Source organism: Tursiops truncatus, chromosome 6 (genome assembly GCF_011762595.2).
Source record: "Tursiops truncatus isolate mTurTru1 chromosome 6, mTurTru1.mat.Y, whole genome shotgun sequence".
Lineage (NCBI taxonomy): Eukaryota > Metazoa > Chordata > Mammalia > Artiodactyla > Delphinidae > Tursiops > Tursiops truncatus.
Genome location: NC_047039.1, coordinates 61,846,051 through 61,870,784, shown reverse-complemented (window position 1 = coordinate 61,870,784; position 24,734 = coordinate 61,846,051). Strand labels below are relative to the sequence as shown.

The window sequence follows — 24,734 nt, the reverse complement described above, 5'->3', positions numbered from 1 at the left end:
AACTCAAATTTAAATTACCATTCAAATGATGATGAATTATTAATAAACTATGAAGTTTTACATGTGGCCAGAAATGTAAATTATATAAGACTCCGATAAATGTATTATCTTGAAAAAGCAGTTATGGAAAATAGCCTCATCAACTTAAGTAAGATGAAGAGAAGCTGGAGAAAGTCCAGGAACAAGTAATATAAATTACTAAATGACTGGGAAATGACTTAACAAAGAAAGCCTAAAATAATGTGGGTTAGTAGGGAACAGACTACTGGGGTGGAATTAATAACAGTCTTTATTCAACTAGATAAATACTATACACATAGACCTTCAGTACTCTGCCCATTGAGAAAAGGATCTAAGAAGGTAAATGTTAAGTAGCAACTTTAAGAAGGGCTATGTTTAATACCAAGAAAAGTTTCCTTTTCAGTTTCAAGACTTCAGAGCTTAATTACAAAGATGGCTATAAAATCCATTTTCTCTGAAAATGTTTGGCCACAATAGAAATTACCAAAGGTAGTCATTCCTCTAACACATATGTAGCATTAGGTAGCAAATGTTGTGTACCCCATGGCCATACACACTCACCCTTACCACTTCAACACACACTGGTCTAGCTTTACACTACGGCATCTGAGAGATTTATCAGACCCTTAGCACCCTCTTTGCCCACCTGCATTTCAGCCAGAAATGTCAGGAAATTAACCCCCACCTGTGAGTGGCCAATGACTGACAGGAGTCTATATAAATACCCTAGGCTTCCTTTGCCCTCAGGTGAAATAACTCTGAGATGTGGCATAACACTGGCTCCCAGACTGCCCCTATGTGATCCATCTCTAATTAGCTACAGTTGTAACTTGTATAGTAATATAATCTCTGTTAGATAAAATCCCTTCCCTGTCTCACTTTCCCAATAACCTATTGGCATTTCCTGGGATCATCCCCCAAATAAACTACTTGCACTGAAACCTTCATATCCAAGTTTGCTTTTTAACTACCTACACTAAGACAACACACATGCCATTTCATTGTACCACCTGTCTTTTCATATACTTAACAGTTTCTTTAAATTCCCCAATTATAAAATTTCTTGAAAAACTTTTATAACACAAGAACTAGAAAACTAATACCTTCCAACTTTCATTATTACAATACACTAAAAATAAATGATATCAAAACAGTTATTTAATACTAGCCAGCTGTTGCTGCCTATTATCTCTGAGTCTGAATCGTGCTTTTTTTTTTAAGTGTGTACATGGGAGTAGGGGAAGATTAACAAATATTTGTGAGGTATTACAGATATGTTGCACCAAACTGACCATGTTTATTACTTCGAGTGACAGAGAATGGAAGAAGGAATAATTTCCTCACTCTGTGATTCAATGTTTTCTTAAATCTCTTTCCCATAACCACCTGAAGTCCATCTTATCATCTTGGACCATTTAAAATCACTTCACATCCCAATGGAATATACATTCCACACTTTAGAAAATATTACACTACAGAATAGATAAACCTGAGAAAGCTAATTCACAGTCTTAACTCAGAAAAAAATTAATAGAGATCTCCCAAGATTTCTTTGACCTCTACATAGTTTCAGAAACTATTAAACAGAGAGTTAGGAATTCTAGTCTTAACTTTTTGTGTGGCTGTGGCCAAGTCAATTCATTTTTCTGGACCTCAGTTTCCTCAACCTTAAAATAAAAAAGTCAAATAGGTCCATGTTTTCTCTTTTCTGTTCTCCTCGCCACTTGAGAGTTACAAAAGGAGTGAGCAAAGGTGAAGCTGTAGGTTTCTTAATCCCATTCCTTCAAAGCAGTTCTGGGAAGATCAGGAGGAGACAGGAGAGAGAAAGAGAGGGAGGAGTAGGTGAAGAGGAAAGAAGCAGAGGGAGGGGGAGGAGAAAGACTAGGAGGAGAGAAAGAAACAGAAAGGAAATGGACTTTTAAAAATACAGGAACCACCTTCCACTTATTAGAATGGCTACTATTGAAAAGAAAAAGAAGATAACAAGTGTTGATGAGGATGTGGAGAAACTGGAACCTTTGTGTACTGTTAGTGGGAATGTAAAATGGTGCAGCCGGTGTGGAAAAGAGTAAGGCAGTTCCTCAAAAAAGTTAAAAATAGAATATACGATATGATCCAGCAATTTCATTCCTGGGTATATACCCAAAAGGAACTGAAAGCAGGGTCTGAAGAGAAACACTTGTATCCTCATGTTCACAGCAGCACTATTCACAACAGGCAAAAGCTGAAAGCAACTCAAGTGTCTCAACAGATGAATGGATCCACAAAATGTGTATACATACAATGGAATATTAGCCTTAAAAAGGAAGGAATTCTGACACATGCTACATCATAGATGAACCTTGAGGACATTATGCTAAGTGACTAAGTGAAATAAGCCAACCACAAAAAGGCAAATAGTATATGATTCCACTTACATAAGGTGCCTAGAGTCGTCAAATTCATAGAGACAGAAAGTAGAATAGAGGTTACCAGGGGAAATGAGGAGTTGCTGTTTAATGGGTATAGAGTTTCAGTTTTGCAAGATGAAAAGAGTTCTTGAGGCTGGTTGCACAACAATGTGAATCTACTTAACATGATTGAACTGCACCCTTAAAATGGTTATGATGGTAAATTTTACGTTACATTTATTTTATCATGAATTAAATTTTTAAAAAATACAGGTTACCATGGGACTATATGACATTTAAGATCTCTTTCAGCTCCACAGCATTTGAATTAGCATTAACAACAATTATGTAATTTACCATGGTCATGATACAAGGTTCATGAACAAAATTAAAACAAAAAAGTTATTTATCCCATATATATTATCCACAATATTTGCAGTATGTGTATTATAACCATTAATCTCTATGATCCAGGCAATGAGCTTCAGTGACTAATACTTATTCATGCTCTCTACAGAAAGTCACTAAAATATTACCTAAATGTTAAGAAATCTTATGGCCAAATAGAAAGTTCTGCAAATTTAAGGTTACTATTAATCTTTCTTCAAAACTGTCACCTCCACTTTGAATGCCATTAAATCCCAGTCAGATTGAAAGGCAGTTTCTCCGGGGCTCGCACAGCGTAAAGTTACTACACTCTCGTGCTCAATCCTGTGTCAGGATGAACTGCACATGACTGCCATTCTACCTTGATTCTGAGTCCCAGTGAGTAAGACCTCACCACGCAGTAGCCTACTGATCTGGTCTAGCTGTGTCCATAGCACACTGCAACCACACCGTACTCATTAGAATTAGCACACCATTTACTCATAAGTTCTCATGTTTCTTAATGTTTCTTAATACAAGCTGACAAGATGATATCTAAAATTAAATAAGTGCTCGCTTTGGCAGCACATATACTAAAAATTGGAATGATACGGAGATTAGCATGGCCCCTGCACAAGGATGACACACAAATTCGTGAAGCGTCCCATATTTTTGAGAAATGGAAACAAAAACAAAAATAAACAAATGGGACCTAATGAAACTTAAAAGCTTTTGCACAGCAAAGGAAACCATAAACAAGACAAAAAGACAACCCTCAGAATGGGAGAAAATATTTGCAAACGAAGCAACTGACAAAGGATTAATCTCCAAAATATATAAGCAGTTCGCACAGCTCAATATCAAAAAAAAACCAAATAACCCAATCCAAAAATAGGCAGAAGACCTAAACAGACATTTCTCCAAAGAAGATATACAGATTGCCAACAAACACGTGAAAGAATGCTCAACATCACCAATCATTAGAGAAATGCAAATCAAAACTACAATGAGGTATCACCTCACACCAGTCAGAATGGCCATCATCAAAAAATCTACAAACAATAAATGCTGGAGAGGGTGTGGAGAAAAGGGAACCCTCTTGCACTGTGGGTGGGAATGTAAATTGATACAGCCACTATGGAGAACAGTATGGAGGTTCCTTAAAAAACTACAAATAGAACTACCATATGACCCAGCAATCCCACTGCTGGGCATATACCCTGAGAAAACCATAATTCAAAAAGAGACATGTACCACACTGTTCACTGCAGAACTATTTACAATAGCCAGGACATGGAAGCAACCTAAGTGTCCATTGACAGATAAGTGGATAAAGAGGATGTGGCACATATATACAATGGAATATTACTCAGCCATAAAAAGAAACAGAATTAAGTTATTTGTAGTGCGGTGGAAGGACCTAGAGTCTGTCATACAGAGTGAAGTAAGTCAGAAAGAGAAAAACAAATACCTTACGCTAACACATATATATGGAATCTTAAAAAAAAAAATGGTTCTGAAGAACCTAGGGGCGGGACAGGAATAAAGACACAGATATAGAGAATGGACTTGAGGACACGGGGAGGGGGAAGGGTAAGCTGGGACAAAGTGAGAGAGTGGCATTGACATATATACACTGCCAAACGTAAAACAGATAGCTAGTGGGAAGCAGCTGCATAGCACAGGGAGATCAGCTCCCTGATCTCCCACCTAGAGGGTTGGGATAGGGAGGGTGGGAGGGAGATGCAAGAGGGAGGGGATATGGGGATATATGTATACGTACAGCTGATTCACTTTGTTACACAGCAGAAACTAACACAACATTGTAAAGCAATTATACTCCAATAAAGATGTTAAAAAATAAATAAATTAAATTAAATTAAAGATCTCCTGTCTTTTTTCTTTTCTTTTTTTTTTTTTGCGGTACACGGGCCTCTCACTGTTGTGGCCTCTCCCGTTGCCAAGCACAGGCTCCGAACGCGCAGGCTCAGCGGCCATGGCTCATGGGCCCAGCCGCTCCGCGGCACGTGGGATCTTCCTGGACCAGGGCACGAACCCGTGTCCCCTGCATCAGCAGGCAGACTCTCAACCACTGTGCCACCAGGGAAGCCCCTCCTGTCTTTTTATTGTATAAGTTTATTTATTTCTTACTGAAAACATAAACCTGACCTAAGTTAATTTATCATTTAAAAATTTTCTCTTTTATTCTCCTTGGTTTTAACATAAAATTTAAAAATATTACTTGAACTCATATAAGTGTACTTTAAAAATCTATTTAATTAGACACAAATTACTGATTTAAGTAAAAGTATAAATGGAAGAAAATTAAACTATCAGTGTTACTAAATTATTAAGATATATATTGCTGGCCAATAAGCACAAAAGATGCTTAACATCATTAGTTATCAGAGAAATGCAAACTAAAACTACAATGAGATACCACTACATAAATCACTAGCATGGTTAAAATTAAAGCCACTTATAAATCCAAGTTCGGTAAGGATGTCAAGCAAATAGAACTCTCATACAGTGCTGGTAGGAATATAAAATGATATAACCACTTTGGAAAGTAGTATGGCAGTTGCTACAAGGTTAAACAAGCACATACCATATGACCCAGCAAGTCCACCCCTAGGTATTTACGTAAGAAAAATAAAAACATATGTTCACACAAAGACTTAACATATGAATGTTCAAAACTGAAAACAAGCCAAATGTTCAGCAATAGGTGAGTGGATAAATAAACTCTGATATATCGTTAAAATGGAATGTTATTCACAAATGAAAAGGAATGAACCACTGAGAGACATAAAATCATGGATGAACCTCCAAATCACTATGTTGAGTAAAAGAAGCCCAACACAAAAGACTATATGTTGCATGATTTTATTTATTTGAAACTCTAGAAAAGACAAAACAAACTAAATGATAGCAAGTCAGTATTTTCCTGGAGCTGGAAACAGGGGAGGGGAAGAACTGAGAGCAAAGAGGCATGAAGAAATTATTTGGGGTGATGAAAATGTTCAATATTTTGATTGTGATGGTGTTTATACAAGTATACACATTTGCCAAAACTCATTAAACGGTACACTTAAATGGATTTTATTGTATGTAAATAGCACCTTCTTCATAGAAAGTGATAGCATGGTAATTAAGCAGCATATTAGTTCAGTAGCTTGCAAACTTTTTAAATCATTTTCCTCTCTTAAAAAAATTACTTACAAATTACATACATGTTTAGAAGTATATACTCTACAAAACATATAGAAAAGTAGGAATTATAAAGAGCTAAAGATCAAATAATGAAATGTCCTGTTAATTGATGCAACTTCATTATTTAATCTTATGTCATAAAATGTACTTAGGTGAGAGGTTCACCACTGAAGATAATGGACATAAATCTGTATGTCAAAAATATTCTCAGTATGCAGAACTTGTGAAGCTAACTTCTTATCATTTAGACAGTGACTGTCTAAACAGACATTTTCTATGTGACTGTGAAAGAATTAGAGGAGTGCTCATTCTGTCATCTTGATTCTCCTTGCAATATTAGTGCTATCTTCAATCCGTAGGCTATATGTTACAAAAATTTTAAGCTGCTTTTCCATATCATGAAGTTAGTTTAATTAAATCTAGACTACATAATCTATTAATCCACCTTACCGGAAGCAGAAAATGCAAAAAATAAGTGAGGGGGCGGTGAGAGGGGGACAAGGTGGTAGAGTAGGAAGATCCTGGGCTTGCCTCCTGTCATGGATACTATATATAGAAACTTAACTAGAAAACCCAAAAGACTCCACCAATAAACTATTGGAACTAATAGATGTATTCAGTAAAGTTGCAGGATATAAAATTAATATACAGAAATCTGTTGCATGTCTATATATCAACAATAATCTATCAGAAAAAGTAAGAAAACAACCCCACTTACAGTTGCATCAAAAAGAATAAAATTTCTAAAACTAAACTTAACCAAGATGGTGAAAGACCTATACTCTGGAATCTATAAGACACTGATGAGAGAAACTAAAGAAGACACAAAGAAATGGAAGGATATATCATCTAACGAAATGGAAGAATTAACACTGTTAAAATGTCCATACCATCCAAAGATTCAATGCAATCCCTATCAAAATACCAATGGCATTTTTCATAGAAATGGAACAAATATTCTTAAATTTTGTATGGAACCACAAAAGACCCCGAATAGCCAAAGCAATCTTGAGAAAGAAAACAAAGCTGGAGGTATCATGCTCCCTGATTCAAATCTATACTATAAATCTATAGTAATCAAAATAGTATGGTACTGGCACAAAAACAGACACATAGATCAATGGAACAGAGCCCAGAAATAAATCCATGCTTATATGGTCACCTAATCCTTGACAAGAGCAACCAAGAATACACAATAGGGAAAGAACAGCCTGTTCAATAAATGGTGTTGGGAAAAACTGGACAGCACCATGCAGAAGAATCAAACTGGACTATTTTCCCACACCATATACAATAATAAACTCAAAATGGATTAAAGATTTAAATGTAAGACCTGAAACCATAAAACTCCTAGAAGAAAATACAGGCAGTAAACTCTCTGACATCAGTCTTTGTAACATTTTTTTGGATCTGCCTCTTCAGGCAAGAGCAACAAAAGCAAAATTAAACAAATGGGACTATATCAAACAAAAAAGGTTTTGCACGTGAAGGAAACCATCAACAAAATGAAAAGGCAACCTACTAAATGGGAGAAGATATTTTCAAATGATATATCCCATAAAAAGTTAATATCCAAAATATAAAAAGAACTCATGTATTGAGCTGTAGCTCAATATAAAAAAAATCCAATAAAAAAAATTAGCAGAGGATCTGAATAGACATTTTTCTAAAGAAAGCATACAGATGGCCAATAACATGAAAGGAGGCTCAACATCACTAATCTCCAGGGAAATTCAAATCAAAACCACAATGAGATATCACCTCACGCCTGTTAGAATGGCTATCATCAAAAAGACAACAAATAACAAACGTTGGTGAGGCTGTAGAGAAAAGGAATGGTGGTGCACTGTTGGTGGGAATGTAAACTGGTGCAGCCACAATGGGAAATAGTATGGAGGTTCCTCAAAAAATCAAAGATAGAACTACCATATGATCTAGCAATTCTACTTCTGGGCATTTATATGAAGAAAACAAAAACTCCTATGCTAACTGCAGCATTATTTACAGTAGCCAAGATATGGAAGCAACCTAAGTGTCCATTGATAAATGAGTGGATAAAGAAGATGTGATGTGTATATATGTATATATGTGTATATCTATCTATCTATATTTATAAAATGGTATATTAGCCATAAAACGAATGAAATCTTGACATTTGCAACAACATGGATCTATCTATAGGGTATTATGCTAAGTGGAACTTTGTGCTTCCACTACATGGGGCATGGGTTCGATCCCTGGTCCCTGATCAGGGAACTAAGATCTCACATGTGCACTGCACGGCCTTAATATATAAATGAATGAATGAATGAATGAATAAAATCAATATAAAACACAAAGCAAACAAAACAGAAACAGACTCATAGATACAGAGAAAAAATGGTGGTTGCAAAAGGGGGGTGGGTAGATGGGTGAAATAGGTGAAGGAGATTAAGAGGGGCAAACTTCCAGTTACAAAATAAATAAGGCATTGGGGATGTAACATACAGCTTAGTGAGTATAGTGTATAATATGATAATAACTTTGTATGGTGACAGATGGCTACTAGATTTATTATGGTGATCATTTTGTAATGTATTTAAATGTCAAGTCACTATGTTGTACACCTGAAAATAGCATAATATTGCACATGAACTATACTTCAAGGAAATTTAAATAAAAATAAATAAAACATTTTTCAAAAGTGAGGGGGCTACCATTAACCCCTCTTCCTTCAGTATGCCTCATTTATACATGTGATATATAAGTAATTATATCTTTGCTATATTTCTCATTTTTAATAAAAAATATAAATAGATATTCTAACATATCTTTTTCTTTCTCTAATAAATCTTGCACAAATATAGGCTGTAGAAGTTCTGCTTTGGAGACATCTGAGAGTGATCATTTGTACTGTTCAAAAATTATAGGGTTTAAAAATATGGAGTATGTGCATGTGCATGTTTAACACTAAACCTGTTATTAACTATTTTCAATCACTATTAATTTAGAAGGCACTTCAGTATTACCTAGTTCACTCATTAATTCAACATTCATTGAGCATCTATTATGTACACCTGTTAGGTTGTACTATAATGTGAACAAAAGAAGACATGGTGGGCTTCCCTGGTGGCGCAGTGGTTGAGAATCTGCCTGCTAATGCAGGGGACACGGGTTCGAGCTCTGGTCTGGGAGGATCCCACATGCCACGGAGCAACTAGGCCCATGAGCCACAACAACGGAGCCTGCGCGTCTGGAGCCTGTGCTCCGCAACAAGAGAGGCCACGATAATGAGAGGCCGTGATAGTGAGAGGCCTGTGCACTGCGATGAAGTGGTCCCCGCCTGCCACAACTAGAAAAGCCCTCGCACAGAAACGAAGACCCAGCACAGCAAAAATAAATTAATTAATTAATAAACTCCTACCCCCAACAAAAAAAAAAAGAAGTCATGCTGTCTGGATCATCAACTTATGATATAGTTTTGAGGAAAGACACTGATCACATAAATCAGCTAAAACCACAGCAATGAAATGGTCTGTGAGGGAAAGGTACACAGGTCTAGGAGGGTGCATAACATAAAGACTTAATTTCACAGTGGTTTGGGGAATCAATCATGCTTCCCCCAGGATGATGACTACTGACCTTCAGGGTTCAATAAAATATTATTAAAACATGCAAACATAAACCAAGGTGCAAACAATGATAGCTGTGGGGGCAACTATTATACGGAGCTTCTCTTGCATCCAATCTATCTGTGGTATCATTTAGCCTTGATCAAGTTCATATTAAGGCTGGCTCTATTCCTCCTCATTAGCCTCCAAAATTATAGTAGTTCCACCTCCTGGAACCAAAGCTATTTTAAACACACACTGAAGTTGAATGGCAGTCTCAGTTCTAATGCATTAATTAAGATAATCTAAAATATGTTCATAGCTTCATTATAAAGATTATCTAAATAAACACATACACACATAGAGTGGATTCCTAAGAAAACATCCATATATCACACTTTGAGAAACACTGCTCTTTACAATCATTTTCCTACCTCCAGTTCCTAGCAATGTCTGGTATATGTATCAGTAATTTGCCCTCGTATCTGCAAAATGCTTTGTAGTTCACAAAGCCCATTACAAAGATTTTCTCATTTGGTCCTAAGAACAATTCTGGGTGAATTATCTATTTCAAAGATAAGGAAACTAAGGCTGGGTGGTACTTCTTCAAGGTAGTTTTTCTTTTCTTTTTTTTTTTTTTACAGTACGTGGGCCTCTCACTGTTGTGGCCTCTCCCATTGCGGAGCACAGGCTCTGGATGCGCAGGCTCAGCGGCCATGGCTCACGGGCCCAGCCGCTCCGCGGCATGTGGGATCCTCCCGGACAGGGGCACAAACCCGTGTCCCCGGCATCCACAGGCGGACTCTCAACCACTGCGCCACCAGGGAAGCCCAAGGTAGTTTTTCTTCAGGAAGTTTCCCACAATTGCCCACTTCCATCAACTGACTCACCTCTGAATTATATTATGTGTTTTTTGCTCCTATAGCATAGCTCTCTATATTATACTTCAGGCATCACCATTCTCTGTGTCATTTTCTGTTCACCTGTCCGTCTCTTTGACCTAACCTTAAAGTTCTTCATATGTCAGTAGCACATAACAGATGTTCAATCAATGCCCAGTGAGCTCCTGTAATACAGTTATGGAGACTAAAGGACAGGGAGGTTAAAATGAGCTCAATACCACGTAGCTTATTTTGGCAGACCTAGAACTCCGACTCACTCACACCTCCTGAGATCAAATTCAAGTCACTGTTCCTTTAGTCCATAACGCTAATATTTTGGGCAATATTACTGCTTCATAGGAAGCAAAAGAACAAAAACTGCATTCCTTCAATGCTAAAGTATTACGAACCAAAACATAGATATGAATATAATTTACGCCCAAACATCAAAAACATTTTCCACCTGTGAAATAAATTGTCTACTGAGATCAGTTAACAGGGTCAGGAATCTATTTTTATACTGACAAAAGAGTATGGGTTTTGCTTATTACACTAGCTTCTCTAGGTCATATTTTTTTTCCTAGACAGAGTTCCCTGATGCTCTTTTGCTTTGTTATTTTTAGTATCTAATTAAAATAAGCTAAAGAAACAATTTCTCTGAAATCAATTTATGAAATCCCTGGAAAAAATTAAGAGCAATCATGAGTTTTAACTGTATAACTATCTACCAGATCAATGAACCACAGGCAACAAACACCTTAGTGAACCTCAATGTCAAAGCAAAGCCTTGAAAATCAGCACAATAACAAAAAAGAAAAGTTATTGGTAAAAAAGGCTTTGCATAGAATAATTATGTTACCAAGGGTCATAAACAGGACTATAATCAATGGTCTGCTCAGTCTCATAAGAATCTCAGAAAAAAGTTACCACAGGGAACTAAAGTTTAGGTTTATTCAAAGTAAAATTAATTTGCTTACTATCACTCTTCCAAACTTCAGAAATAATTTTGCTCAGTTATTCCATTTATAGTTCCATTTACAAAAACCCCACAAAACCTCAAGTTAGTCTGTATTATAGTTTACTTCCGCTAGTGATGAGTTACAAAGTTACTCTGAGATTTACAAATGGGACAGTGCCTCCCTCTCTAATCCCTGTTTTACTAATAAGCACTTTTATTTAAGAATCACCTTTCTTCTTACATTTCAAGTGCTCTCTTTTCTAATGTATAATTTTTCTTATTTGGTTTCTCTTCTTTAATCCTACTATTTTTAAAAAGCTGAGATTGCTAATAATAAGGAAGCACAAATTTAATAGAATCCAAAGTTATCAGTACTTAATAACCCAGAAACACCAACTAGTAAAGGTAGGCAGATAAAAACAAAATCATGGCTTTGGTTAGCTGTATAGATTTGTGAGAAACAGCTTGACCAACTTGTAAACCAAAAATAAAAAGCTCTGCATATTATTATTTTCAGTTTTGAGGCCACCTTTTAATCACCCATTAAAATTATACCTTACAGGGCTTCCCTGGTGGCGCCGTGGTTGAGAGTCCGCCTGCAGATGCAGGGGACACGGGTTCCTGCCCCGGTCCGGGAGAATCCCACATGCCGCGGAGGGGCTGGGCCCGTGAGCCATGGCCGCTGAGCCTGCGCGTCCGGAGCCTGTGCTCCGCAGCGGGAGAAGCCACAGCGGTGAGAGGCCCGCGTACCGCAAAAAAATAAAATTATACCTTACAGATATAAAAGATAATCTTTAAATATTACAATTATAAGAAGATGAAAAATTATACCTTTTTATTTAATAAAAAATCTATATTCTACCTCTTCCCCTATTCAATAATTAATATATCAATTGTAATATATATTTGGGTGAGTTTAACTTTTTTAAAGGCTGCTAATCAATTGATTTGATGAATCTGGTTTTCCTCACAGGCTGGAATGGGAATGGCTGTCTGGGCCTTCATACTATCCATATCTATACTGCTACTAAATAAAACAAAAATCAAAGCCGCAAACTGGCTAATTATCTTTTTTTGGGGTTTAGTACCTAATTACTACTTCCTAATACTTTTGTCTTCTTTCTTGAGAATAATTTTGTTTGCATTTTCTAGCAACCAGATTTTTAAAGCAACGCTCAATTGTACCACCAATTCATTATACACATCTGTTTTTAAAAGAGTCTTAAAAGTATCACCGGGCTTCCCTGGTGGCGCAGTGGTTGAGAGTCCGCCTGCTGATGCAGGGGACACGGGTTCGTGCCCCAGTTTGGGAAGATCCCACATGCCGCGGAGCGGCTGGGCCCATGAGCCATGGCCGCTGAGCCTGCGCAACCGGAGCCTGTGCTCCACAACGGGAGAGGCCACAACAGTGAGAGGCCCGCGTACCACAAAAAAAAAAAAAAAAAAAAAGTATCACCAATTTTGTTTCTCATTGATCGTTTTATGTGTTATTCAGGCTTGCTTATTTATTTATTTATTTTCTTGGTGGTAATCATCAAGACTGGGGAGTTGATGGGGAATATAGAGAGAACTGGGCAAAAAACTCAGAACTGATTTTCCTCTTTTAAAACACTGATCCACCGAGATGAGACAAGAGTAGTTTAAATTTGGGATACTTTTTAGAAGAACTCTTGTTGCTTAGCATATGTATAAGGAAAACTTTCAGGTTTTTTTATTTAAAGATAAAATAGTTAAGTGCCCATGTCTATTGAACACAATATTATGATTAGTAGCTCAAATTATCACTTACCAAACTTACCCCAGATTGGTAAAGTTATTCATTTCAAAAAAAAAATTTTTTTTTTTTTTTTTTTCCGGTACGCGGGCCTCTCACTGTTGTGGCCTCTCCCATTGCGGAGCACAGGCTCTGGACGCTCAGGCTCAGTGGCCATGGCTCACGGGCCCAGCCGCTCCGCGGCATGTGGGATCTTCCCGGACCGGGGCACGAACCCGTGTCCCCTGCATCTGCAGGCGGACTCTCAACCACGGCGCCACCAGGGAAGCCCCAAAATTTTTTTGTATAACTCCACACTGCTAGAAAAGTTGCAGGAGTCATACAAAATATTCCCAAGTTATCCTTTCTCCAGATTATCTAAATAACAACATTTTACTACATTGATTTTATCATGTTTCCCCTCTTTTTTTTTTTAAGGTACTATATTTACTGATGTTCATACTTAGGGTCTGAGTTTAGGGAGGGCTTTAAGAAGTTCAAGGTTTATAATTTTTTTAAATAAATTTATTTATTTATTTATTTGGTTTTGGCTGTGTTGGGTCTTCTTTGCTGCACGCGGGCTTTCTCTAGTTGCGGCAAGCAGGGGCTACTCTTTGTTGCGGTGCGCAGGCTTCTCATTGCAGTGGCTTCTCTTGTTGTGGAGCATGGGCTCTAGGCATGCAGTAGTTGCATGTAGTATTGCAGTAGGCATATTGCAGTAGTTGCAGCACATGGGCTCAGTAGTTGTGGCTCCCGGGCTCTAGAGCACAGGCTCAGTAGTTGTGGCGCACGGGCTTAGTTGCTCGGCGGCGTGTGGGGTCTTCCTGGACCAGGGATCGAACCTGTGTCCCCTGCATTAGCAGGTGGATTCTTAACCACTGCACCACCAGGGAATTCCCAAGGTTTATAATTTTTTTATTTGCTAGTTATCTTGCTCAAGCAGCCCTTTATACTCCGGATGCACCTGTTTCACTAGCTTTGCTTGTGGGATCTTCAAAAATGTTCTGTGATTGATTCATAGTATTAAAAATCCTTCTTGACATAAAGTGTATCATGTTCTTCACCATGAGACTGCCCATGTTTAGTACTGCTATGTCAGTGGGCTTATACCATTTATCTTGTTATAACTCATCTGACTGCTTTACTTCTGTAGTGTGGGGCTTAGGAGCTCAGGTTCTGAAGTCAGATATCTTGGGTTTGACTCTCAGCTAAAAATATCATGGCTGAAGGATGGTATATTAGTTAAACGTCAGGTTTAGGATTTAGCACTGAGCTACTAGGCAGCCAGGACAAAGAGGGTGGCTGCGATTTCCTCAGTAGGAAGTCTATCAGTTTGTAAGGGCTGTAAGAAAAATGAAACATCAGTGTCTCAGCAGAAATGGCTTTGACTGATATCAATACAAGTTTTTAAAGAAAATAAAGAGCCATTCAATGTGTGTCTATTTCTAAAATCAGCCCTGGATAAAAGAAAGGGGAGAACGATCATTTTTCGTGGATAGAAAAGGTATGTTAAGTGCTCCATGGAATTAACCTTATGGTATGCTGGTTTAATACAGGCATCGAGCTTGAAGAACTTTAATGGACAATTCATCTGGCTATAAAAGAGTCCAGGAGAGGAGATGATGCTCAACTTGTGTACCATATATCCCTAGAGGTTCCACAAAGGCATCTCAGGAGCTGCTGTTAGGGGCAGGAGATGTAGACAAGACCCAAGTCCTTTCCCCTCCACACACAAGGATTCAGTCTGAAGAGCTCAAGCTATTGTACTATTTAGTATATTCCTTCAATACAAACTGAGTACCTACTTGCTCAGCATTTACAGTTCCCATGAAAGAAGACTTTCAAAAATAATTATTTGTTAAATGACAATACAAATATATCCCACTCTCGAAAGAAATATAACATCAATCCCACACACATACATTTTGTAATTACTATCTCAGAGTATACTTCTCAAATGTAAGCACAGGCTGTCAAGGGCAAATAACTGTAATCCAAAGCAAATTATTTTAAATTCTTTGAGCCTCAGTTTCCTCACCTGTAATAATACCACCTACCTTGCGGAGTTGTTACAAGCTTTAGAAATAATGAGCCAAGCATCAAGCACAGGGAACAGCACACAATAGGTGCTCAATAGATGGCACACTATCATTATGATACATTATTGCAAATGGGTTTCTGACAAAGCAGAATGGTGGATGACTTCAAAATGGGAGTTATTATTGAAAACCTAAATAGCTTATACTACTCAACCAGTAGATACCTAGTGCTCCACCTCACCTCTCACCGCTCAGCTCTCCCACTCTCTCCTCCACCCATTTCAACCCTGATTCAGTTCCACAAACCTACCACGTTCACGCCAGCTCTTCACAAACACACTTCCCTCAGAAAACACTTGTTTTTATTCCCTCACTGGTCATCTCTATTCTTTAAATCTTAGCTTAAACATCACTTCCTCTAGAAAGACCTCCTTGACCAGCTGAGACTACAAATAACAATTTTTATTTGGACCTTAACGTTTCTTTTCTTTCAGATACTGATGTCGAAGAGGCTCAGCTATATATTGAGATCTATTATACTGACAATGTATTTTTAGCACACGTAAAGAATTCCTCTGATTTACTTTGCAAAGAGGGCACGTGCTCTGTTTAAATTGTGTTTCAATTTGTTCAAATTATATGTAAACAGAAGTGCCAGTTATTGTAAAGTTTTCTACTTTCTACTCGTATGAAAAATTTTATAGGACAAATTGAACTTTCCAAACAAACAAAAAGTACTGATGTTGAAATTGATAATTTGATAAGCAAATTCGATATTCGTAGGAAACATTATATATCTCTAAGAACAAAATTATGGAATCGACTAAAATAAGTCTATAACTAAGTGATTTGTTGAAAAAGAAAATTTTCTGCAATTCAACTTTGGGAGGTCCTTTGGAATAGTTGCATTAAATGAATGGTGTAAGCCTCTTCTAACTAGAAAACCAAATTCTAGTCAAGCTAGCTAGAATATTAATATATTGTTCTCACCTTAATCTTTTAAAGTCTTATATCATACCACAGCAACAAACTTGGTTCAAAATTATTATATTTTATGAACTGAATAAAATACTGGAGGTGTTCCTGAATTCTATTGAAAAACCTGGCATTTCTCTAATCACTATGGTGACTGCATTGGGTGACAGGCCATCCAGGGTGAAGGACACCATTACTGATCCTGCCTCAGGCCAAGCTGGTGTCCATTCTGACCTAGAGCCTGAGATTCCATAATTCACAATCCAGAGCAGTACAAGGAAGGACCAGAGGTTCTTGCTTAGTAAAGAAAATGGAAGCAGCTGGTTTTAAGACTAAAATAGCTGCAGAGGATAAGTTACTTGACAGTGAGGGCAAAGAGAGAGAGCCAAAGACCAACTCTTATAGAAAAGGAGGTCAAATCCCCCCACTCCAATTTTCCATTAAACGAGTCAGATAACATTACCAGTACTACTGATAATGATAACAACAATGAAAATAATAATAGTAAAAATAGAAAATTTATTAAAGGTTTATTATACTTCAGGTACTGTTCTAAATTATTTAATAAATGTTATTTAATACTTTAAGTATAAGCTAGACATTATTATTCTTAATTTATACATTAGGATATTGAGTCTCCAGAAACTTAATTTTATTTGTCCAAAGTCATATAACTAGAAAGAGCTAAGGCCAGGATTTAAATCCATCTCTTCTAAGTATGAATCTCACTCTCTTAAGCTCTACGAAACCTGATTTACTTGATGAAATAGCCCTCAAAGAAATAAAAGGGGAAAACCAAAATCCATGCAAAAAAAGAAATATGTGATAGTCAACAGTATCAAATGTCAAAGGAAAATCCAGAAACACCCTAGAGAAAATTACTGGATTTGACTCTGTCCAAAATGCACAGTATCCATAGTTGTATGGTGGCACCCCAATTTCATAGGATTAAGAAGTGCTTAGATAACTGCAGATGTCTCTTTCAAGAAAATCAGCAGTGAGGGAATACGTAAAGAAATATGTCAACTGAAGAGGGAAAATACTAGGGAGGGGATACATGTAAAGACACCATAAATAGGTCATCAGACTCAACCTCCCACAAGGTTTTATGCAGCATTGTTCCACAGCCCTCAATTCCTAGCCCCTCACCTCCTTGTACAATTCCTTGATTTCACTTGAGCTCTTCCATGCTTCTCTCTACAAGAAATGCCCTTTTCCAGTTTGCTTTCCTTGTGAACTCCAACTTTTCCTTCAGCACACAGCTCAAAGGTCACATTCTTGGTGAAGACATCACTGACCCTCATTCCAAGAACAATTTCCATCTTTACACCTAAGGAACTTTGTATCTAATTCTATAACAAGTCTATCTCCATCAAAAGTTGGTTTTCTACAGTCGGGTACCAAACAGAATTACCTTTGAAACCGCAGTATTTAACACAGTGCCTGGCATATTCCTCTTAAAATATAGTATCCAGAACTGATCATAATTTTTTAACTCTAGTTGAGAAAATATTTTAAAAATCACTTAAAAGAGAATCAAAGACTATTACTACCCAACTATTTAAACAGTAGTTCTTATTTTTAAAAATATACAGATGGTCAACTAAAGAGCCTTCATATTGGATTGGCACAGTAAAATTTATTTCGATTGTAAATCAGCATGTTCCTTCAAAACACCTTACTTTTTTATATTGGATACTAAAAATTAGCAGTTCTGATTCCAAAAATAAATATGTTCTTCAAGAACTAAAATTATTGTCTTTTAAAAAAATTATTTTCACAAAAGACATTCAACTGGAATTCATTTAAAAATATAACCCCATCTTTTAGGATGTCTGCCACAGTCTTAATTATGAAAACACCGTTCCCTTAGGGAACTAAGCCAGTGAGAATCTCGTCCCGAATAAGAGCAAACCAGAGAAAAATGTCTCTGTTTCTGTTGATTATATCAGATAATGGTCTGAAATGAAAAGAATTCCATTCATGTCCATCGAAGCTAGGATGCACAAGAAGCAAACCTCTGGACACTGAGCAGAGGAAAGATAAAGACAAGAGCGATGGAGTGCACTACCTCAGGCTTAGCTCTCCAAGCTAGCACAGGGTCCCATTTAAAATACTACTGATCAAGTTTTGATCCAATAGAACATTCTGTTATGGATTTAACATTCCATAGGCAATCATTTCTTCCCCTTAATCACTATTTATTGCTTCCACCAGAAGAACTTTCTCATGGGTATATTGCTAATTATCACAGCTTCCTTCTGGTTGTGATGATTATTTACTACACACAGGAATATGGCAAACAGAAGTGAGGACAAAAATAACCTACTGTTTAAGCTATGGCCTAATGTGGGGAAGTCAGGAGCATTCATATCTAATTTCAATTCCTAAAATCCATCTCCTAAAGGTTGAGGCATCATTTTAAAGGTATCCATAATAAATAGATCTATTGGAGAAGATTCATTTAAAACTTACCCTTCTTGAAGATTGCCCTTCGCCTAAAACCTAATTGACAGTTCCGGTTGGATCTGTTTCTCACACAAAATGTCATTTATCTTTTTGACCACAGGGATAATACACTTACTCTCCAGGATGTACCATAATTTATGTAGAAATGCTAAATATGTGATACATTGATACTAACCAGAAAGAAACAATATAGCCACATAGCTATTACATTCATTTTGATAACTCAAATTACAAACAAAGAGTCGGTGCCTAAATAGGTGATTTATTTCTACACGTATTTTTAAAAATATGTATTTGTAAGAATATATATGTCCTTATCTGAATGTAATCTTGAAGTGAGCTTTTATCACATAAAAAGAAGTTTCAGTGTCACAGTTACATACCAAAGACCCACAAGAAACAAATAGTCCCTGGGCAGAAAAAGGTCAAGACCCACATTCTTTGATAAAAAAAGAATCTGAACAAAGTTGACAGCATCTTTGAAAAAAAAAATATGTATGTCTTTGACCTCAAATAGAAGCCCCTCAACCCCAGGGCTCAGTTGTACCTGGGATGTTACATTTAGAAGGAGCAATACAGAGACAACACACTTGCCCACTGTGAGAGAAAAGATGTATGTCCCTTTCTAAGGAAAAGGAAAGACAGAGACAGTAGAGACAGGAAGAAATATAGTTGGGAGACCAGTTAAAACTTGGGAAGCTTGAATGGGAGAAAATATTCTTAGAGCCCTGATTCAAGATTTAGGATGATTTAGGAATTATCCTCGATGTCAGCAGCATTTGTGAAATACCTGGATCCCAAGATTAAAACAGGAATAAAAGTTCTGACTTTTGACTAGGTTCTACCTTGAAAAGAATCTAAACTAGCTGGCTATGGAGGAGAATGGAATAGTAGGAATACATTTTCCTTTTCCCCTATCCTGGGTTTTTAATTCAGTTCTAGGCAAGCAGGGTTAGAAGACCTCTCAGATTTAGGCATAAAATGACCAACTTGAAGAATTATCTACAAGAAACTCTAACAAATCACTCAAGGAAGGGGGAGGGGAAGGGAGAACAGCACAGTTCTAGGCATATTCGATAGAGACCCATCAGTGCAAAAAGTCTTTTTACAAATATGATAAGAATAAATAATAATAATTTTTTAGTTTCTAATCAAGATACTGAACTTGAATGTTTTTATAGATTTTACTGAATTGGGCAACTATTTCTGTATTTGTAAGCTGAGACTCTATGGTGTTTTGTGAAATAATGAAAAATTGCAAAAGATAGGAAATTTGATAAAGAATTATATAATAAGATCTTGCAATCTTTGCTCAGAATTCTCCATTCTTGAATCAGATTGTTCAAGGAAAGGTGACAAATTGATTCTTGAGATCATACAGAATAAATGAAAAACCACAGAAATAATTTTAGAAACAATATTTTTTTTGGTACTTATTACATAGTGAAATAGGGAAATCAGAACCCTTAGGGCTTTGAAGAAATAAAAATATATATTACGATCTTAAAATTTTCTGGTTTCTCAACAGGCCAATACATACAATATTATATGTCTCAAAATTTAAAAATTTAGCTATAGGCTTGTTTTTTTTTTTTGCAGTACGCGGGCCTCTCACTGTTGTGGCCTCTCCCATTGCAGAGCACAGGCTCCGGACGCGCAGGCTCAGCGGCCATGGCTCACGGGCCCAGCCGCTCCGCGGCATGTGGGATCTTCCCAGACCGGGGCACGAACCCGTGTCCCCTGCATCGGCAGGCGGACTCTCAACCACTGCACCACCAGGGAAGCCCTATAGGCTTTCTTTTTACATCAAAATGGTCAGAGCAAGGACACAATGAAAAGTTGAATCAATAGAAGTAACTATCTTTGATGTCAATGCCATGATTTCAGTATCTATCATGGGTCAGTGACAAGAGCTGCAAGATTTTAAAGGCATCCTACCGAAGTTTGAAAACTCAAGATGACATCAGCATATTAACAATACAAAGATTATAGGTATGTTAGAGCAATAAGAAGTTACTATAGCACCTATCTTATCAGTTATAGACAATCTATATCCACAGGGACACTGTTAGAAATCTTCAAATATGTCACCGTTCTAGAGGAGAGGAAAGGAGAGGGGAAGGGAGGGGAGGAGGGGGAGAAGAGGAGAGGAAAAGGGAGGGGAGGAAGGAAGGAAGGGAGGAATGGAGGAAGGAAGCTAGGAAGGAAGAAAATGACAGAAGAGAAAAAATCCTTCCAAATAAGATAAGTCTGGAAGGACAACATAACAGGCATTTACCCAGGCATATATCACACTAATCCACTCTGTGAAATAAAACACTTAGTTGACAAAAAGAAAATGAAAATTCTCAACTTCTTTGCTTGGTGAAAGGGGACCAAGTCGTCGACTGCCTTGAACGTCCTGTTGGGAAACAAACCATGTGGCATACCACAAAGTTTTCCAAAGTGTGTTACGTGTGTACATGAGATTATTTTTTATAAGGACATGAACACAGTGTGTGTATGTGTATGTGTAATTTTCTGTCTATGGCTGGTGATACTTGATTTTCCACTTCTAATAGGAACTTAGTTTTTTTGGTTTTATATATATTTAATATAAAAAGTGATTCTATTTAAGAAGCAATCAGATCTCCTCTACCAACTCTGTGCAATGAGGTGACTGGCCTTCCTTGATGAACATGAAATTTCAAGAAACTGGGATTTAGAACATGAGAGGAAAAAATAATCACATAGATCACATACAAAGGATCAGAAATCAGAACAGTGTTTGACTTTTCCATAGCAATTCTGCAAACTGGAAAACAATGGAGCAATTCCTTCAAAATTCTGAAGAAAATGATACCCAACCCCAAACTCTGTACCCATCCAACTACCAAACAACTGTGAAGGTAGTAGAATAAATTCCCTCTCAGACACACAAGAGCTCAAAATCTACCAGTTCTTAGGAAGTTACTGCAAGTTGTGCTTGAGCAAATCAAGAAAGAGTTTAAGACACTGATCCGAGAAACAGGAAAGCCAACATAAAAGAGGGAAATCCCAGAATGATGGCAAAGGGAAAAAAATGCATATAGTTCAACCTAGTATATCAGAAGTATATGGCATGGAAAAAGTGTGTGTGTGTGCGTGCGTGCATGCACATGCATGCACATATTAAGGGCTAGAAAGAGGAGTGTGGTAAGAAAATGCTTAAAACTAAAAAAATCAAGAAAATACTACTATATATAAAATATATGACTAATAAGAACCTGCTGTATAGCACAGGGAACTCTACTCAATACTCTGTAATGGCCTATATGGGAAAAGAATCTAAAAAAAAAAAAAAGAGTGTATATATGCATAACTGATTCACTGTGCTGTACACCTGAAACTAACACAACATTGTAAATCAACTATACTCCAATAAAAATTTTTTAAAAAAAAGAAAATACACACCGTTTGTGAAGACACAGAGGTAAATATCAAAATAATAGGTAAACAGAGGCAAAATTAGTTGCCTCTGAGAAGGAGTACAGAGAGGATGAGAACTACTTTTTTTTTTAAATAACAAACTTGCTGAACTATTTGACTCTTTACACTACTATATACACTATATAAGACCTGTAGTAGACATCTAATGACATATAAATTCAATAAAAAGAAAATGTTTTTTAAAAAGAAAAGAAGGAAGAAAGGCAAAAAGGAAGAAAGGGAAAGGAAAGGAAGGAGGGAGTAAGAAAAGACACAGAGTCCATGAGAGAGGGCCAGATGCACTTAACACAGACATTTTAAGGTCTCAAGGGGGCTCTTTGTGGAGACAGGAACAGGATCTCCACTGCACTCCTGTTAGAGACAGGCACTCTCAAGGCCATTCTTCTTCCACAAATGAGACAAAAACCAAACCAGAGTGAGCGTAACTGTTCAATATGTGCTTATATTGTTCTATTGTTAAGTTATCTTTTTAAAATTATATATAACACTGTCCCAATAGTTCTCTACTTGCTCTCTGGATGATATGCCATAAACTACCCTTTTCTGAATAATGTTCAGTCTTGAAATTGGTAATGAAATTGGTGATCAGTAATACCAGTGTGTTGTAGAGAACAGAAAGAAGAGTATGCTAAGATTTAATTATAAAAGAAATAATTCTTTCAGATGTCTTTATTTACTCTGAGAGTCAAAGACCCTTCTCCATGATTCTAGCACTCTCCCTGCCCATCCCACTTCTATCTCCTAAGAATATAACCTTGAGTCCCTCTGTCTATAATTTAGGAAAAGTTATTCCCTCTCCCTAATGACTTATTTATAATTGTAAAAGCAACATTTGCTAAACTGTAAAAGCAACATTTTCTCTGATACTGACAAATTACAGGTAAATCTCAAGTCTCAAGATAATGCTTTATGACATGATTATTCTCACATACTTTCTCACCACTCCTTAGAAGAAATGACAGGCCAATGTGTTCACAATCCAAAGGAGGACTATTAACTGGCACAAAATTGCACTATTTTGTCAGTATCTTTCCAAAACAAGCTAAGCGTCCCAAGTATGAATAAGCCCTGTAGTAAACATGTGATGATGAATTCATTCTCTATTTTTTAAATGGGATGAGTCAGATTTTCAGACCTTTAAGATAATTTAATTTTCATTAAACACTATTTATCAGTCACCATAACGCCCAAGCACTTTCCAAAATGTCACAAAGGCAAAATCCCTGCCTGTAAGGTACACACATCCTCTCCTTTATTAAGTACTACTGTGAGCCAATTATATAAAAATATGATTGCCGACATTTCAATACGAAAGAAATAGGAAGATGTGATAAAGAATAAGGAGGGGAGAAGAGGAGAAGAAAACCCAGTTAGGGTGGCCAAGTTAGAAACAAATGCTCTCTTTAGGACTTAAGAGGCTCTTTTGGAATAAGGGTTATAGTTTGAGTATTTATCTTTTTATCCCTACAGCCTAGCACAGAAAGAACGTGGCACACCCAGGAAATGCTCAAGAAACATTTGCTGACTTAATCTAAGAATCGAACGAGGCCTATTTGGGCATCCATTGTGCCAGAAAGTATTATCCGAATCATTTTTTAGACACAGCTATGTTGGAGAGGCAGCACAAGGAAAGGCACAGCATCTTCTCTGGAAACAGCAGTTCCTTACCTGTTGTTGTACTGGTACTTGCTGTACCACCTGTGTAGGCACTGCTGCTTGACTAGCCACAGATGTCTGTAAAGTCACTGTCGAACCTGTGTCCGACCCGGTCTCTGATGTCTGCATGATGGTCTCTGAAATTTATTAAAATAGAAAGAAAGTTTAAAATGCTCTCCTTATATGACTAGCTGCATTACATTTGTTCTTAATATCCTATACTGAGACGAACTTTCCACTCCCAGAATACCTCTTACTCCACCCAACATACTCATGATATTCCACGCATGTTTAGAGTCATGTTGCCCACTTTTAAAATAAATACAGAAAATTACTAATCTACATTTTAAAAATCTCCATTAGTACCTCTTATTTTGAGGCTATAAAGGTTGAACTTCATTGAAATCTACCTTCCTTAGGCCTCATCTGTTATAAATTGTCTCAAGCACAATATAAACTAGTCATATTATAAATTATGTCAAGACACAATTCTCAGAACACAATCCTAACTGGATGCAAATACGTCATAAACTGTACTTTCTAGACACTTTTATAAACTACAGGACGTCACTGGAGGTGTACAATTTAGAATAAATTGTTTCTAAGGTCCTTTCCAACTTTCAAACTTACTATTCACTGATTTTTAAAAATTAATGTATATCCAAAAACCAGCTGATATACCCTAAATTTAGCCAAAGGATCAAGCTCACTAATTTTCTTGGCTGTGAGATGATATGGTACTAAAATTAAAGTTTAATTATACTCTACCCAAAGACAGCCAAACAGCAATAATGTTTAATATTTTGAAAGGTAAGAAGGATCACTATTGTATAAGTGAGATTTGTAAACAAAGACATGAAATTTTACCTTCTCTCATTCACAGTTCAACATGGTACATTTTTCAGTTCTCATGTGCCTGTCCTACTAACACACGATTAAATTTTACAGTGTGCAC

At 36.9% G+C, this 24,734-nt stretch overlaps 1 protein-coding gene and 1 non-coding gene across 3 annotated transcripts in view; one reads left to right on the top strand and one right to left on the bottom strand.

Annotated features, from left to right (window-relative positions):
• The window catches only part of RFX3 (regulatory factor X3), a 292,829-nt gene that overhangs the window by 132,211 nt on the left and 135,884 nt on the right, over positions 1 to 24,734 (bottom strand). For both annotated transcript variants that reach the window (XM_073806161.1, XM_073806160.1), the window contains one exon: positions 23,792 to 23,916. In XM_073806161.1, the coding sequence (XP_073662262.1) occupies positions 23,792 to 23,908 (117 nt within the window). In that variant the 5' untranslated portion in view covers positions 23,909 to 23,916. The remainder of the gene's footprint in view (positions 1 to 23,791; positions 23,917 to 24,734) is intronic.
• On the top strand, positions 3,347 to 3,451 carry LOC117312888 (U6 spliceosomal RNA). Its single transcript, XR_004527292.1, has one exon. It is a non-coding gene; the product is annotated as a U6 spliceosomal RNA (small nuclear RNA).